Source organism: Molossus molossus, unplaced genomic scaffold (genome assembly GCF_014108415.1).
Source record: "Molossus molossus isolate mMolMol1 unplaced genomic scaffold, mMolMol1.p scaffold_m16_p_11, whole genome shotgun sequence".
Classification (NCBI taxonomy): domain Eukaryota; kingdom Metazoa; phylum Chordata; class Mammalia; order Chiroptera; family Molossidae; genus Molossus; species Molossus molossus.
Genome location: NW_023425346.1, coordinates 53,214,177 through 53,226,296, shown reverse-complemented (window position 1 = coordinate 53,226,296; position 12,120 = coordinate 53,214,177). Strand labels below are relative to the sequence as shown.

The following is a 12,120-nucleotide window of genomic DNA, read 5'->3' as shown; positions in this document are numbered from 1 at the left end:
TACTGTTGAAAAAGCGAGAGATTATTTGCAGTAGAAAAATTTCCCTTTTTTAAACACAAAATAAGAATTTGTTGATGATGAAATTTGAAGATGAAATTTGAATAAACAATGTATGTGGGGGCAATGCTTTTCTCTCAATGAGAAATAGAAGATATTTTCTTTAAGGAAATAATATTACGTAATAGTGTCACAAAAATCCACAGAAACTTCTTTGTATAAATCTTGCTGCTTCTTTTTTTTTTTTTAATCCTCACCTGAGGATATTTTTCTATTTATCTTCAGATAGAGTAGGAGGGAGAGAAAGGGAGAAAGAGAAACATCGACGTGAGAGGGACACATCAACTGGTTGCCTCTCGCATGACACCAACCAGGGCTGGGGACCAACTGTAACCAAGGTCCATGCCCTGGGCCAGAATCAAACCCGGGACTCACTGGTCCAAGGGCCAATGCTCTACTGCTGAGCCAAACCAGCCAAGACAATAGATCTTTCTTCTTTAAAGAAAACCCATATGCCTACAAAATGTCCCATGAAAAAAGCATAATCTGCTACATGTCTATAAACCATGAGAAGAAGATGAAGATAAAACAATAAGACTGAAGAGTGGAACTAAACTAATGTCTCAGAGTGACCATACCGCCGCATGTCTTCTATGGAACTGGCATAAAAGAAAGTACGTGGTTGGCCATATGTCTCAGAAAAGTGATGTATCTTTCACAGCAACACTTAAAACCTTCAAACTCATAATGTACATATAAGACCCAAGATGCTATCTTAAATGTTTGTCCCTAAAGGACAGCTAGGTTTTATACTCAACTCAAAATAGAATTTAAACGTTTTTAGTTTGTGGGGAGGGAGGTTTAGAGTCAATGGAATCAATAGTGTTTTTCTTCTGTTTCTGGCAGGTGGCTAGTCGAGAGCTGAACATCCCCCCATCGTATATACACCTGTCTGAAACAAGCACAGTCACGGTGCCCAATAGTTACTTCACGGCAGGGTCCTTGGGAACGGACGTCAATGGGAAGGCAGTGCAGGTGACTTTTCTTTCATTTCTCAGTTACCCAATGACAGTGCTGGAAATAACCTTGTCCCGCCCTTCTTTTATGGGAACTGAAACTGAGGCCAAGAAAGGTCAAGTGGCTGGTTTTAGGTATGTAATTTTTCTAATCACCCTAAGATAAGTAAAAGCCCATTGATCACTTTTATTTACATAAACCTTCTCATTCAATAATTAAAATGTCCAGTCCAAAATTCCAAAAGGGACTTCAAAGTCCAGTGTCTCTACTACTTCACAGCTTGGGCCAACAGTAGAAATAGGATGGGGTGGTTTCTCTCCTTTTCCCTCCCTGCATTCCCCACCTCTGCACGCTTCCTAGCCTACATGTCAGACCCTGATAAAGTCCAAGAAAGAGATAGCACAGAAGAAAGAGGCAGAACTTTCTTGGCTACCATTGGTGTGACCTGGCCTTGTTATATCTGACTCCTTCCCTTGTGGATGCCATTGTGAGCTCCTTACAGGGTCCCTTCTGATGACTTTAATGTGGGCAATGCTTCCCTGTGGCTTTAATCACGTGTGACTTGCCCCAACCCCACCCTAAGCCCCAGGCCACCTCCAGCCTCTTTCTGCTGAGTCACCTCATCCCTTGCAAGCAGCCCTTGTAGATAGGATCCTTTATAAAACTAGAGATTAGAGAGCTGCAAGGGGTCAGAGTGGCTGGAGCAGAGAGAACACAGGGGAGTGAGGAGGAAGAAGAGGTTAGACAGGTAGCTGGAAGTGAGGTTGGGCTATGTATGCTCATTGTTGAAGCTAGGTAAAGGGTATATGGGGGAATATTATACTATTTTCTCTATTTTTGTGCATTTTGAAATTTTCTCTAATGCAAAGGAAGCCAGAAAAATTGGTAACTGGAACTTGGAACTCCAAAAGTGGGAGGCAACTTTAAGAAATATAAGGTGAAAAAATTCTCCACATATAAAAAGGAGTTCAGATGTCACGAAAGAATGACAAATGTTCTCTGCTATACCTCACACTCTTAAAGGGAAAACTTATCTTAGGAGAACATTAGACCGTTGAGCATAAAGTTATGCACAAGAGTATATGTCAGGTCATAATAAGAGGAAGAACATCTGATATTTGGGCAGGCAGGAACTGTGCAACTTGGGTTTGTCTTGAATGTGTTACTCTTTTGGAAGGGCATCCATTTGTAATAAGGTCAGTGACTGAACACTGAAGGAACTAGTAAAAATAGATTTATGAATGCAGGGTTCTCCCTAATGCATGAGAAGCCAGAGACCATTTCCCAAGGAGGGGAAGACAGAACAGAAGGAACAGAAACCAAGAAAGGGCATGAGAAGTATTCTGAGGCTGAGGTTAACGGCACACATGTAAACAGATCTGTATTTGAATTAAGAGAGGAAGCCACACTGGGGCCCACTAACACACAGAGGTCTGCAGATATCATCTCAAGGGGTCAAGATTTTACTTGATAGTTTTGATTTTCATTTTATTTCAATAAAAACAAGCACATTTGCATCCTCAGACTGACTATAAGTGAAGTACTGCCATGAAATCTCTGTGCCTGCCTTTGCAACCAAGAAGTATACTTCGTGTTGAGGCAATAAGAGCAGAATTTCATATGTAAATGATGTTTTCTTGAAGAGCAGATGATGACAAGGTATAAGGTGCATATGAAAACCTAATGGCAACAAGAGTGAAGAGAAACGGATCCTTTAACTGGCACGCAGTAGGCGTTCTGAACTCCGAACCATGTGTGCCATAACAGCTGTGACTTTTTCCACGTTCCAAGCAGCAATTTAGCTTCAGGAAAACATCATTATCAATCAACTAAATTAATGCTGTTATTTTAAGTTTTATTGGTATATAGATTGGTCTGCCACACTATGTCATTTTGGTATTTGCTTCATAGTCATCAAAGAGCTATAACTCTAAGAAGGCTCTACCTAACTTTATGTTAGAATGTATTTAAACAACATTATAATAAAAATAATTTTAACGCTGTAGGCAGGATCCACAGGAATATTTGTTTCATTCAAAGGGGTTCCATACATTGCTCAAGTTTAAGAAGCTCTGCCTAGAGGACTAGGAAGCAGGTTCACAAACTGACGGTCTACATTTGAATTGATTTCAATATTGAACATTTTGCTATTCCCTGTGCCTTTTATTTCTGATGTCATTTCAAATATTTATTTTTAGAACGCTTGCCAAATTCTTATGGCCCGTCTTCAGCCAATCATCAGGAAGAACCCAAAGGGAAGATGGGAGGACTGGGTGAGTGTTCTCCTTATTACCCTGCCAGAAGGCGATACATCCAGGTAGCTACAAGTCCTGAGTGCGCAGGCTGGTTGGTAGTGCCCATTCAAGAAACAAAGCATTTATTAGCATTTACTTCTGCTTTTCCAAAAGAGTGAAAGAGAGGTCTGGGTTCATTACCTGGCCTTATTTAAGAGCCTAATTTCTCACAGCATGGTAACAGCATAGGCTCCAAGTGAAACACTTGGCGCACAGCCCCTGCTTGGTCACTGCACCTGCAAGACAGGTCCCTCTGGCCTCAGGGCCTTGGTTTTCTCACCAGAGCAATGGAGGTAATAGTCCTAACAGCAAAAGATTGCTCTGTTTTAAATGATAATGATTACAATGATCATTAATATTATTATTCCCAGCTCTACCAAGTTTACTCCAGCAGAGAAGCTGACATAATATGCTGAGGCAGCCAATCAAATACTTTGAAAAAAAAAAAAAGCAGGGTAAAAATACATATGTACACACACACATACACATATATACATGTATATCTGTGTACACACACACACACACACACACATACCTGTGTACGTGCCCAGGTACATAAGTACATGAATATGACCTAGCCTCGTCCTAATTTAAAAAGCCAAAAAGGGTGAAAACATAATCAACTTTACACTATGCAACTCCAATAACTAGAGGGTCCCAAAGCACAGCTAGCAGCTGCCTTTAAGCACCTCCCTTGAAAAGCATCACCTGGGGCTTGTACAAAGCGTCCATCTCACTGGAGGTGAAATTGCAGAGGCTGGTGCGAACAAAAGGAGGCAAGCCGCGCATGGAATTTTTCACCACTTTCCCTACACTCACGTTTCTCTGTACTGATCATTTCTTTCAGGTTGCAAAAGCCTACAGAGAATCCATCAGCCTGTCAACTACGGGATATTTCAGGTAAAGGACGTTTTTACATTGGTTTAGATTATACTTGCTGGGGATTGGCATATGGTCATCAATCTGAACAGATATCTGCGGAGCACGGGAGCTCTGCTTTGCCCAGTGTTAACCTTTCAGTCATGGGCAGGGGGTGCGGAAGGAGATCTGGGGGAGGGCCAGGGACTCCTTGGGGCCGTAGGAGGGACACACTCTCATCCATCCCAATAACTGCGTGCTAGAGGGTAGGGCTCAGACAGTAACAGACACCCCCCGCCCCGTGTCTGCACTGCTATTCCTGCAAATCTGATCGCCAAGACCCCCCTTGTAGGAGAAGGTAAGAGGGGCCTCCAGCCTTGGGGTGAGCGCTCTGGACATCTCCAGGACCCAGACCACCACAGGTGATCGGACCACTAGGGGGGAAGGTGTCTTTTCTTTCACTCCTGATTTCTCTTCTCAGAGGCTACCACACGTACATGGACTGGGAGAAGGAGGAAGGTGAACCTCAAGCATACTGTGTTTTTGGAGCATCCTGTTCTGAGGTTGAAATCGACTGTCTGACTGGGGCTTACAAGGTAAAGAGGGACACTGGTGTTCCCCATCTTCATACAATGAACAGGAACATGGATGAATTTTCTATGCTGTAAATAATGATCAACCTGACCCTCTCAGCGGGAGAACCAGGGTCAGGTATATAATTGTAGTAAAGATCTATTTTTAAAATAATATTTTCCATTATGTTTTATCTTGGCACAGCTCCTTAGGACTGACATCTTCCTGGATATTGCTTTCAGCATAAATCCAGCCCTGGACGTTGGGCAGGTACGTGGTACCAGACCACCCCACGGGGACTTTTGATCAATTCCATTCAGAATATTATTTCCCAGAGTTCTCCAGATGTTTATGGCTGGTGCAAGTAGTCTGCAATATATATCATATATTACACACACAAAATAGATTAAAAATTGAAATAAAATTCAAGAAAAAGTTATCAATTGTTGTCTTTATGTGGCAGAAATACATGTGATTTATCCTGTTTTACAATTCTCCGTGCCTTCTCATTTTTCTTCAATGACAATTAATTAATGTTTATAATTAGGAATATTATATAAATGCATAACAATAAAGCTCCATTAGTATTCATATTAATGTTGAATTTAAATAGACTGAACAATTTAAAGAAATATAAGGGGAAAAAATGCTTAAAAACAATTGTTTTCCTCTTGCTGAATTTCTGATTTTTATCTCACAAGTAAATAAATTAAAGCACCCAAAATCTTTTTAAACTTTAAGTTAAACCTTTCCAGCTGTTGGTGTAGCTTTGCCTTTTTTTCATAGCCTTATTACTCAAAGTGAGGCCAATGGGCCAACCACATCAGCTCACCCGGTCCTGCCAACCGGTTCCCCAGTGAGGTGAGGCAGCTGGTCCACAGTCTAGACCTGAGTAGCTGGACAGATTGAGCAGCTTGGCATGAAACCCTACAGACATTTGGTTTCATCTGCCAACAGCTTCCTGCCTTCCTAAATCCTAAGGAACTGGTTTACCTAGATTGACCAATGGGCTTTCTAAGGAACGATTTAATTGGTCCCTCGGTGTTTCTCAAAGTGTGGTCCTCAGAATCTGCAACAAAAGCACCTACAGTGTTTATTGGAAATGTGGGTTCCTGTGCCCACTCAGGCCCAGATTTCTAGGCTCGGCTGGGACATGTAATCTGCACATTTAACCTGCACCTGAAAATCATCTTAAGTCTGTAAAGTTTGACCACCACAGCTCTCCTTAGGCCCCATCTCCCCTTCCCCTTCCTACCTGCTCCTACCATCTGGGTCTTGCCTCTTAACTGCTTAAGCAAAAACAAAAAGGGAAATGTTATAATCAGGAAAACCCTATACTTGTCCCATTAGGAAAGGAAAGAAAAAATCAGAAGTGTGTCAGACTGGAACTCTTGGGCTTTAATCTTTCCCTTTAGGGACATTTAGAAATATCCAAATTTAGCATTTAAATTTGTTTACTTTATTCTATAATTTTACAATGCAATAAAATGCGACATGTAACTCACCTTCAATTTTTTAACCTTGAGACAGATACTCCCTTTAAATAGAACTTTAAACCTTTTGTACTAAAAGCATAATGGTTTGAACATAGAACTCAACATGGCTTTTAATAAAAAATATCTTCCAACCCACCTTGTTTAAGATTGATCTACTCTCCAGAATAATTTATAAAAGGAAGTTAAAAAAAAAATCCAGATACTATAATAAACATAGTGTCCCAGTTCCACTTACTCTAGTTCACATTCTTCTAACATTAGCTTCTTTTTCATATAACTCAACAGACATTTATTGAGAATTTATGTACCAGGCACCATGCTAAGAACAGAATACAAGAAGGCCAGACCCCAGCATGCTTATAAACCAGTGAGAGACCAAGTGAAGTGAGAGAGACACAGAGACAGAGAGGTGAACAAGGAAAATACCTTCTGAGTGCCACCCTGATGGGGATTCAAATGCAGTGAGTCTGGAGGAAATAGTTCCTAAATCCACCCAGGGGGATGATGGAGATTTAGTTATTCTTCAGCTGGAACTTGGAGGATGAATGGGAGTTTGCCAAGTGGACAAGCTGAGGTGAGGAGCAGTGAAGAGTCAGGAGAATCTGCCTTTACAAAGAAGCAGTTCTGAATGAATCTGGTGGGCTTGGAGCATTACCCAGAACTTGACAAGTGTTGAATCCTTGGAAATGTGGCGTACCTGGGCAAGAAGAGCTAAGGATGGGGTCAGGCAGGATGGCAAGCACCAAATCCTGAAATAACCTTTGTTCACCACAGTGTTTTCAAGAATGGCTTACTATAGTTCAGAGCACCACTTTCAATCACATTGAAATTTTTTTTCAACCATCATAAGCTTATAAACTGTGAAATTTTTGCCTATAGGTTGAAGGAGCATTTGCCCAAGGCGTAGGATTATATACCAGGGAAGAATTGAAATACTCCCCAGAAGGCGTACTTTATTCTCGGAGTCCAGAAGACTACAAAATCCCCACTGTCACTGAAATACCAGAAGAGTTCTATATCACTTTGGTGCGTTCCCGAAATCCCATAGCCATCTACTCATCCAAGGTAAGAACTCAACACTTCTCTATTCGTCTGTTAGAGCGACCATGACAAAATACCAGATGGGGTGGCTTAAACAACAGAGATATATTTGCTCACAGTTCTGGAGGCTGGAAGTGTGAGATCAAGGTCTGATTTCTTCAGAGGCTGCTCTCTGGATTGCAGATGGCCATTCTCGCTGTATCCTCACATAATCATCCTGTGCATGTACCTGTCAGGTGTCTCTCTCTCTCCCCCTCTCTGTCCTAATTTCCTTTTCTTATAAGCACACCCTAAAGACCTCATTTGAACTATATTACCTCTCTAAAGACCTTGCCTTCAAATACAGTCACATACTGAGGTACTAGGGTTAGGACTTCAACAAATGAATTGGAGAGGAGCACAGTTCAACCCACAACAACCTACCCCTTTAAGAAATAATGAAACAGCCCTGGCTGGTTTGGCTCAGCGGTTAGAGCGTCGGCCTGCGGTCCTGAGAGACCCGGGTTCGGTTCCCGCTAAGGGCGCGTGCCTCCGTTGCAGTTTGTCCCCGGCCCTGGTTGGTCGTGCGGGTGGCAGCCACTCGATGTGTCCCTTTCACGTCGATGTTTCTCTCTCTCTCTCTGTTCCTCTCCCTCCCGCTCTACCTGAACAAAAAAAATGGAAAAATGTCCTCAGGTGAGGATTGAAAAAAAAAAAGAAATAATGAAACAGGTTATCCCATGCACAGAAAGAAAGAGAATAAGAAGTCTCCTGAATTTGCTTACTCCTTGGAATTGCACATCCCAAAGGGAAATGGGGTTGTGGAGGCAAACTCATGGCAGAGTAGTGCTCTCAAGCAATCTTTACTCTTGAGAGACATCATGAAACATATGTAAATAAAACACGAAGTCAAACATCTTGGTTCATGAGGCTACGTGCCACCGTGAGATAAAACTGAAGTTGTAGGCAAATTTCACCAGCCCAGAGCCTTCTTTTCTGTACCTTTCTCACATTTCCTCCAAACTCAATTCTTTCTTGCTGACACTGCCTCTCCCCACACCTTCCCAAGTCAGAATGAACTTTCAAACAAGTCTCTCCCTGAGGACGATTTGCTCTGAGGTGTTAATAGCCACTGATGTAAGAAATATTGACCCACGCTCCCTGGCCATGGGGTCTAATGGCCCATATAGACTTATGATAAAGATTCTCAAGCACAAGTGTACAAAATCACTTCTCCAACATAAGTGCTATTCTGAGCCCACATCTGGGCAGACACATGGCAACTTTAACCTTGGATTTTCAGGAAATTACCTATGTTTCTTAGGAGTAGGTCAAAGTTGAGAGGAAGGTGAGACTTTTTGTATGAATAGCCTCTGTCTCCACTTCTGCACCCAGCTTTGCCAGAGATATTTCTAAAGGCTGTCTTGACACAACCCTGCCTCTTGGGATCTAGCCCCCTCCCAGTTCTGCTCCAAATAGGGCACAAGACCCCTCTGCTTTATCCCCCCAACATCAGAGGAAACCCCTTCTTTTGCCAGCTGCACCTTTTCCTCCACATTTGCTTCAGATTAAAAACCACAGCCTGGCACAGTCTTTATCTGCTTTGGGCCCTTTGTTTCATCTCTCTTCTAAAGTCCTGGACACAGACCAAGGACCAGACTACTCTGAAGGAAAAAAGAAGAAAAATCAGTCCAAGAGCATTGGTGAATTATTCAAAATCGAATGCCCTCACACTGTTCATTCAAAAGCTTCCATCACATGCCAGGGAAGTCCGCACATATGAAAACTTCAGCTGTCCACTCTTCTTTCAAGCTCAGCTACAATGATTGTGATTCTTTTGTTGTGGGTTTGAGTTAAACACAAATGGTCCAGAGCAGCGATTTTCCATGTGGCATACCAGATGAAAATCGCTAATCTACAGGTCAAGTTGGAGTACCCTCGAGGGCACCAAGGGCTTTGGTCTTCTTGATCTGGGCAGGGGAACAGGAGTTTTTAGCTGCCTGCTATCCTGGTGTCCTAGGCATTTTCACTGGCTTCTGTGAGGAGAAGCCCACACACAGATCAGCATGGGGAGAGTAGGTTCTGGCAGTTCAGATGCACTCCACTCTGAGGGTCATAAACCCAGAAGAAGTGAGTGTGTGCATGAGAGTGTGTGAGTGCATGTTTGTGTGTGAACACAAATTAGTAGCCCTAAATGAACCATGCATTTCTAATGAACTTTTGTCCTTCTTCTCAGGGGTTGGGTGAGGTTGGAATGGTCTTGGGATCCTCCGTGTTTTCTGCCATACGTGATGCAGTGACTGCAGCCCGAATTGAGAGGGGATTGACCAAGACCTTCACCCTAAACAGCCCAGCAACTGCGGAGGTGATCAGGATGAATTGTATGGACCAGTTCTCTGACATGGTAAGGGTGGTGTGGAGAGGCTTCTACTGTAATTCTTTTATACTGATGAGATTAAATAGATGCCTGATCTGGTCAATTATTCAGAAAATATCTGTTAAGCAAACTAATACAAATAATTTAAATGAAAATATTATGTCACTGGGCACACATTAAAAGAATATAGTTTTAGCCCTGGCTGGTTTGACTCAAAGGTTAAAGCGTCAGCCCTTGGGCCAAAGGGTCTTGGGTTTGATTCCTAGTCAAGGGAACATGTACCTGAATTGCAGGTTCAAACCCTGGCCCCAGTCAGGATAGTGTGGAAAGCAACCAATTGATGTGTCTCTCTCACATCGATGTTTCTCTCTCTCTTCCTTCCTCCTTCTGTTCCACTCTATCTAAAAATCAAGGGGAAGCCCTGGCCAGTTTGGCTCAGCGGTTAGAGCGTCAGCCTGCGGTCCAGAGAGACCCGGGTTCGGTTCCCGCTAAGGGCACGTACTTCGGTTGCAGTTTGTCCCCGGCTCTGGTTGGTCGTGCGGGTGGCAACCACTCGATGTGTCCCTTCAAGACGATGTTTCTCTCTCTCTCCCCCTTCCTCTCTCTCCCTCCCACTCTATCTGTACAAAAAATGGAAAAATATCCTCGGGTGAGGATAAAAATAAATAAAAATAAAAAAATAAATATCAAGGGGAAAATATCCTCAGGTGAGGATTAACAAAAAAAAAACACAAAAAAAAGGACTACCAAAGGATTCCTCACAGAAATTGTCATTAACTTCCAAAACATTTCTCCCTGTCATCAGAGAATCAGAGACCACTACTATATTCCACTGCTTGTTGCAGGCCTAAATGAATCAGGTATAAAATTAGATTGCACTTTATGCCTTTGAAATTATAGGACTTCCAAATAAGGTGGATTTTATCCCAGACATAAACTTACAAGAATGAGGAAATTTATGACTCAAGGTTTGAAAGAAATGTGAAAATTATAAAATTTTGGTAAGAATAAAATGGACATTGACTTGTTCTTTAAAAAAGAAAACAATTTTGCCCTGGCTGGTTTGGCTCAGCGGTTAGAGCATCAGCCCATGGGCCAGAGAGGCCCAGGTTCAGTTCCCACTAAGGGCACATACCTCGGTTGCAGTTTGTCCCTGGCCCCGGTTGGGGTCATGTGGGTGGCAACCACTCAATGTGTCTTTCTCACATCCATGTTTCTCTCTCTCTCTTCCTCCCTCTCTCTCCCTCCTGCTCTATCTGAAGATAATTGCAAAAAAAAACAAAAACAAATGTACTCAGGTGAGGATAAAAACAAAACAAAACAATTTTTCTTCTAAATTACAACGTTTTCATATAACAACATTTTTTTAAACAAAAAAGAAACTTAGTTTTCTGAAACAAAAAAGAAGTTATGGAGCCCAGGGCAGTCCAATGATGCCATCAGGACCCAGGCTGCTTCCGTGTTCCAGCTCCCATTTCCTGGGTGTGTGGCTTTCAGTCTCGTGGTTGCAGGATGTGGCTGCACCTCGGATGTCATGACTGTTTCAGACAAGACAGAGGGACAGAGACAAAAAGCTAGATGGACACACCAGCAGAATTCAGACTTCTTTTTATTTTAGTGGCTCTGAATCTCAGCTTTCATTTTATTGCAGTAATTAAACAGATTTTCTTCTTTGACCTATTTGATGTTTTTTGTTTTATTTAATTGCTGTTGACATTCAATAATATTAGTTTCAGGTGCATAGTATAGTAGTTAGACATTTATATATCTTGCAAAGTGATCCCCATAAGTCTAGTTCCCACCTGACACCATACATCATTATTACAATATTATTGACTCTATTCCCTATGCTGTACTTTACATCCTCATGACTACTTTGTAACTGCCAATTTGGACTTCTTAATCCCTTTACCTTTTTCACCCAGCGCTCAAGCCTCTTCCTATCTGACAGTCATCAGTTTGTTCTCTGTATCTATTAGTCTGTTTCTGTTTTGTTTGTTCAATATAACATTGTATTAATAGCTATTTTTCTTCTTTTGATCTTTTTTCAGATTCCCAGAGATGATCCTTCAACATTTACACCTTGGTCCATCCATGTGTCCTAATCTTATGTTTTCCATAGAAAATGAAAGAGTCTATGATTGACCTTAAAACTTTCAAACCAGAGCAATATGTAAGGTGTCTCCCAAATGTCAACGATAATTTTAGCATCTTTTTTTTTCTCCCATCCTCACTGGAGGATATGTCTTATTGATTTTAGAGAGAGAGGGGAAGAGGGAGAGAGAGAAACATCAATTGGTTGCCTTCTGTACACGTCCTTACCTGGGATCAAACTGGCAACCTAGGTATGTGTCCTGACTAGAAATTGAACCTTCAACCTTTTGGTGCATGGGACACGCTCCAACCAACTGAGCCAACTGGCCAGGACAATTTTAGCATTTTTAATTACCCTCTGTAGTTTTGATCACTGCATGATCATGTTTTAGGA

At 42.0% G+C, this 12,120-nt stretch overlaps 1 protein-coding gene across 1 annotated transcript in view; it reads left to right on the top strand.

Annotated features, from left to right (window-relative positions):
* Positions 1-11,737, top strand: part of LOC118624998 (aldehyde oxidase 4-like) — a 70,809-nt gene extending 59,072 nt beyond the window's left edge. The window contains exons 27-34 of the mRNA XM_036253335.1: positions 904-1,032; positions 3,213-3,287; positions 4,156-4,208; positions 4,648-4,762; positions 4,944-5,009; positions 7,115-7,300; positions 9,492-9,659; positions 11,684-11,737. Coding sequence (XP_036109228.1) covers positions 904-1,032; positions 3,213-3,287; positions 4,156-4,208; positions 4,648-4,762; positions 4,944-5,009; positions 7,115-7,300; positions 9,492-9,659; positions 11,684-11,737 — 846 coding nt within the window. The remainder of the gene's footprint in view (positions 1-903; positions 1,033-3,212; positions 3,288-4,155; positions 4,209-4,647; positions 4,763-4,943; positions 5,010-7,114; positions 7,301-9,491; positions 9,660-11,683) is intronic.
* Positions 11,738-12,120: the final 383 nt, after the last annotated feature.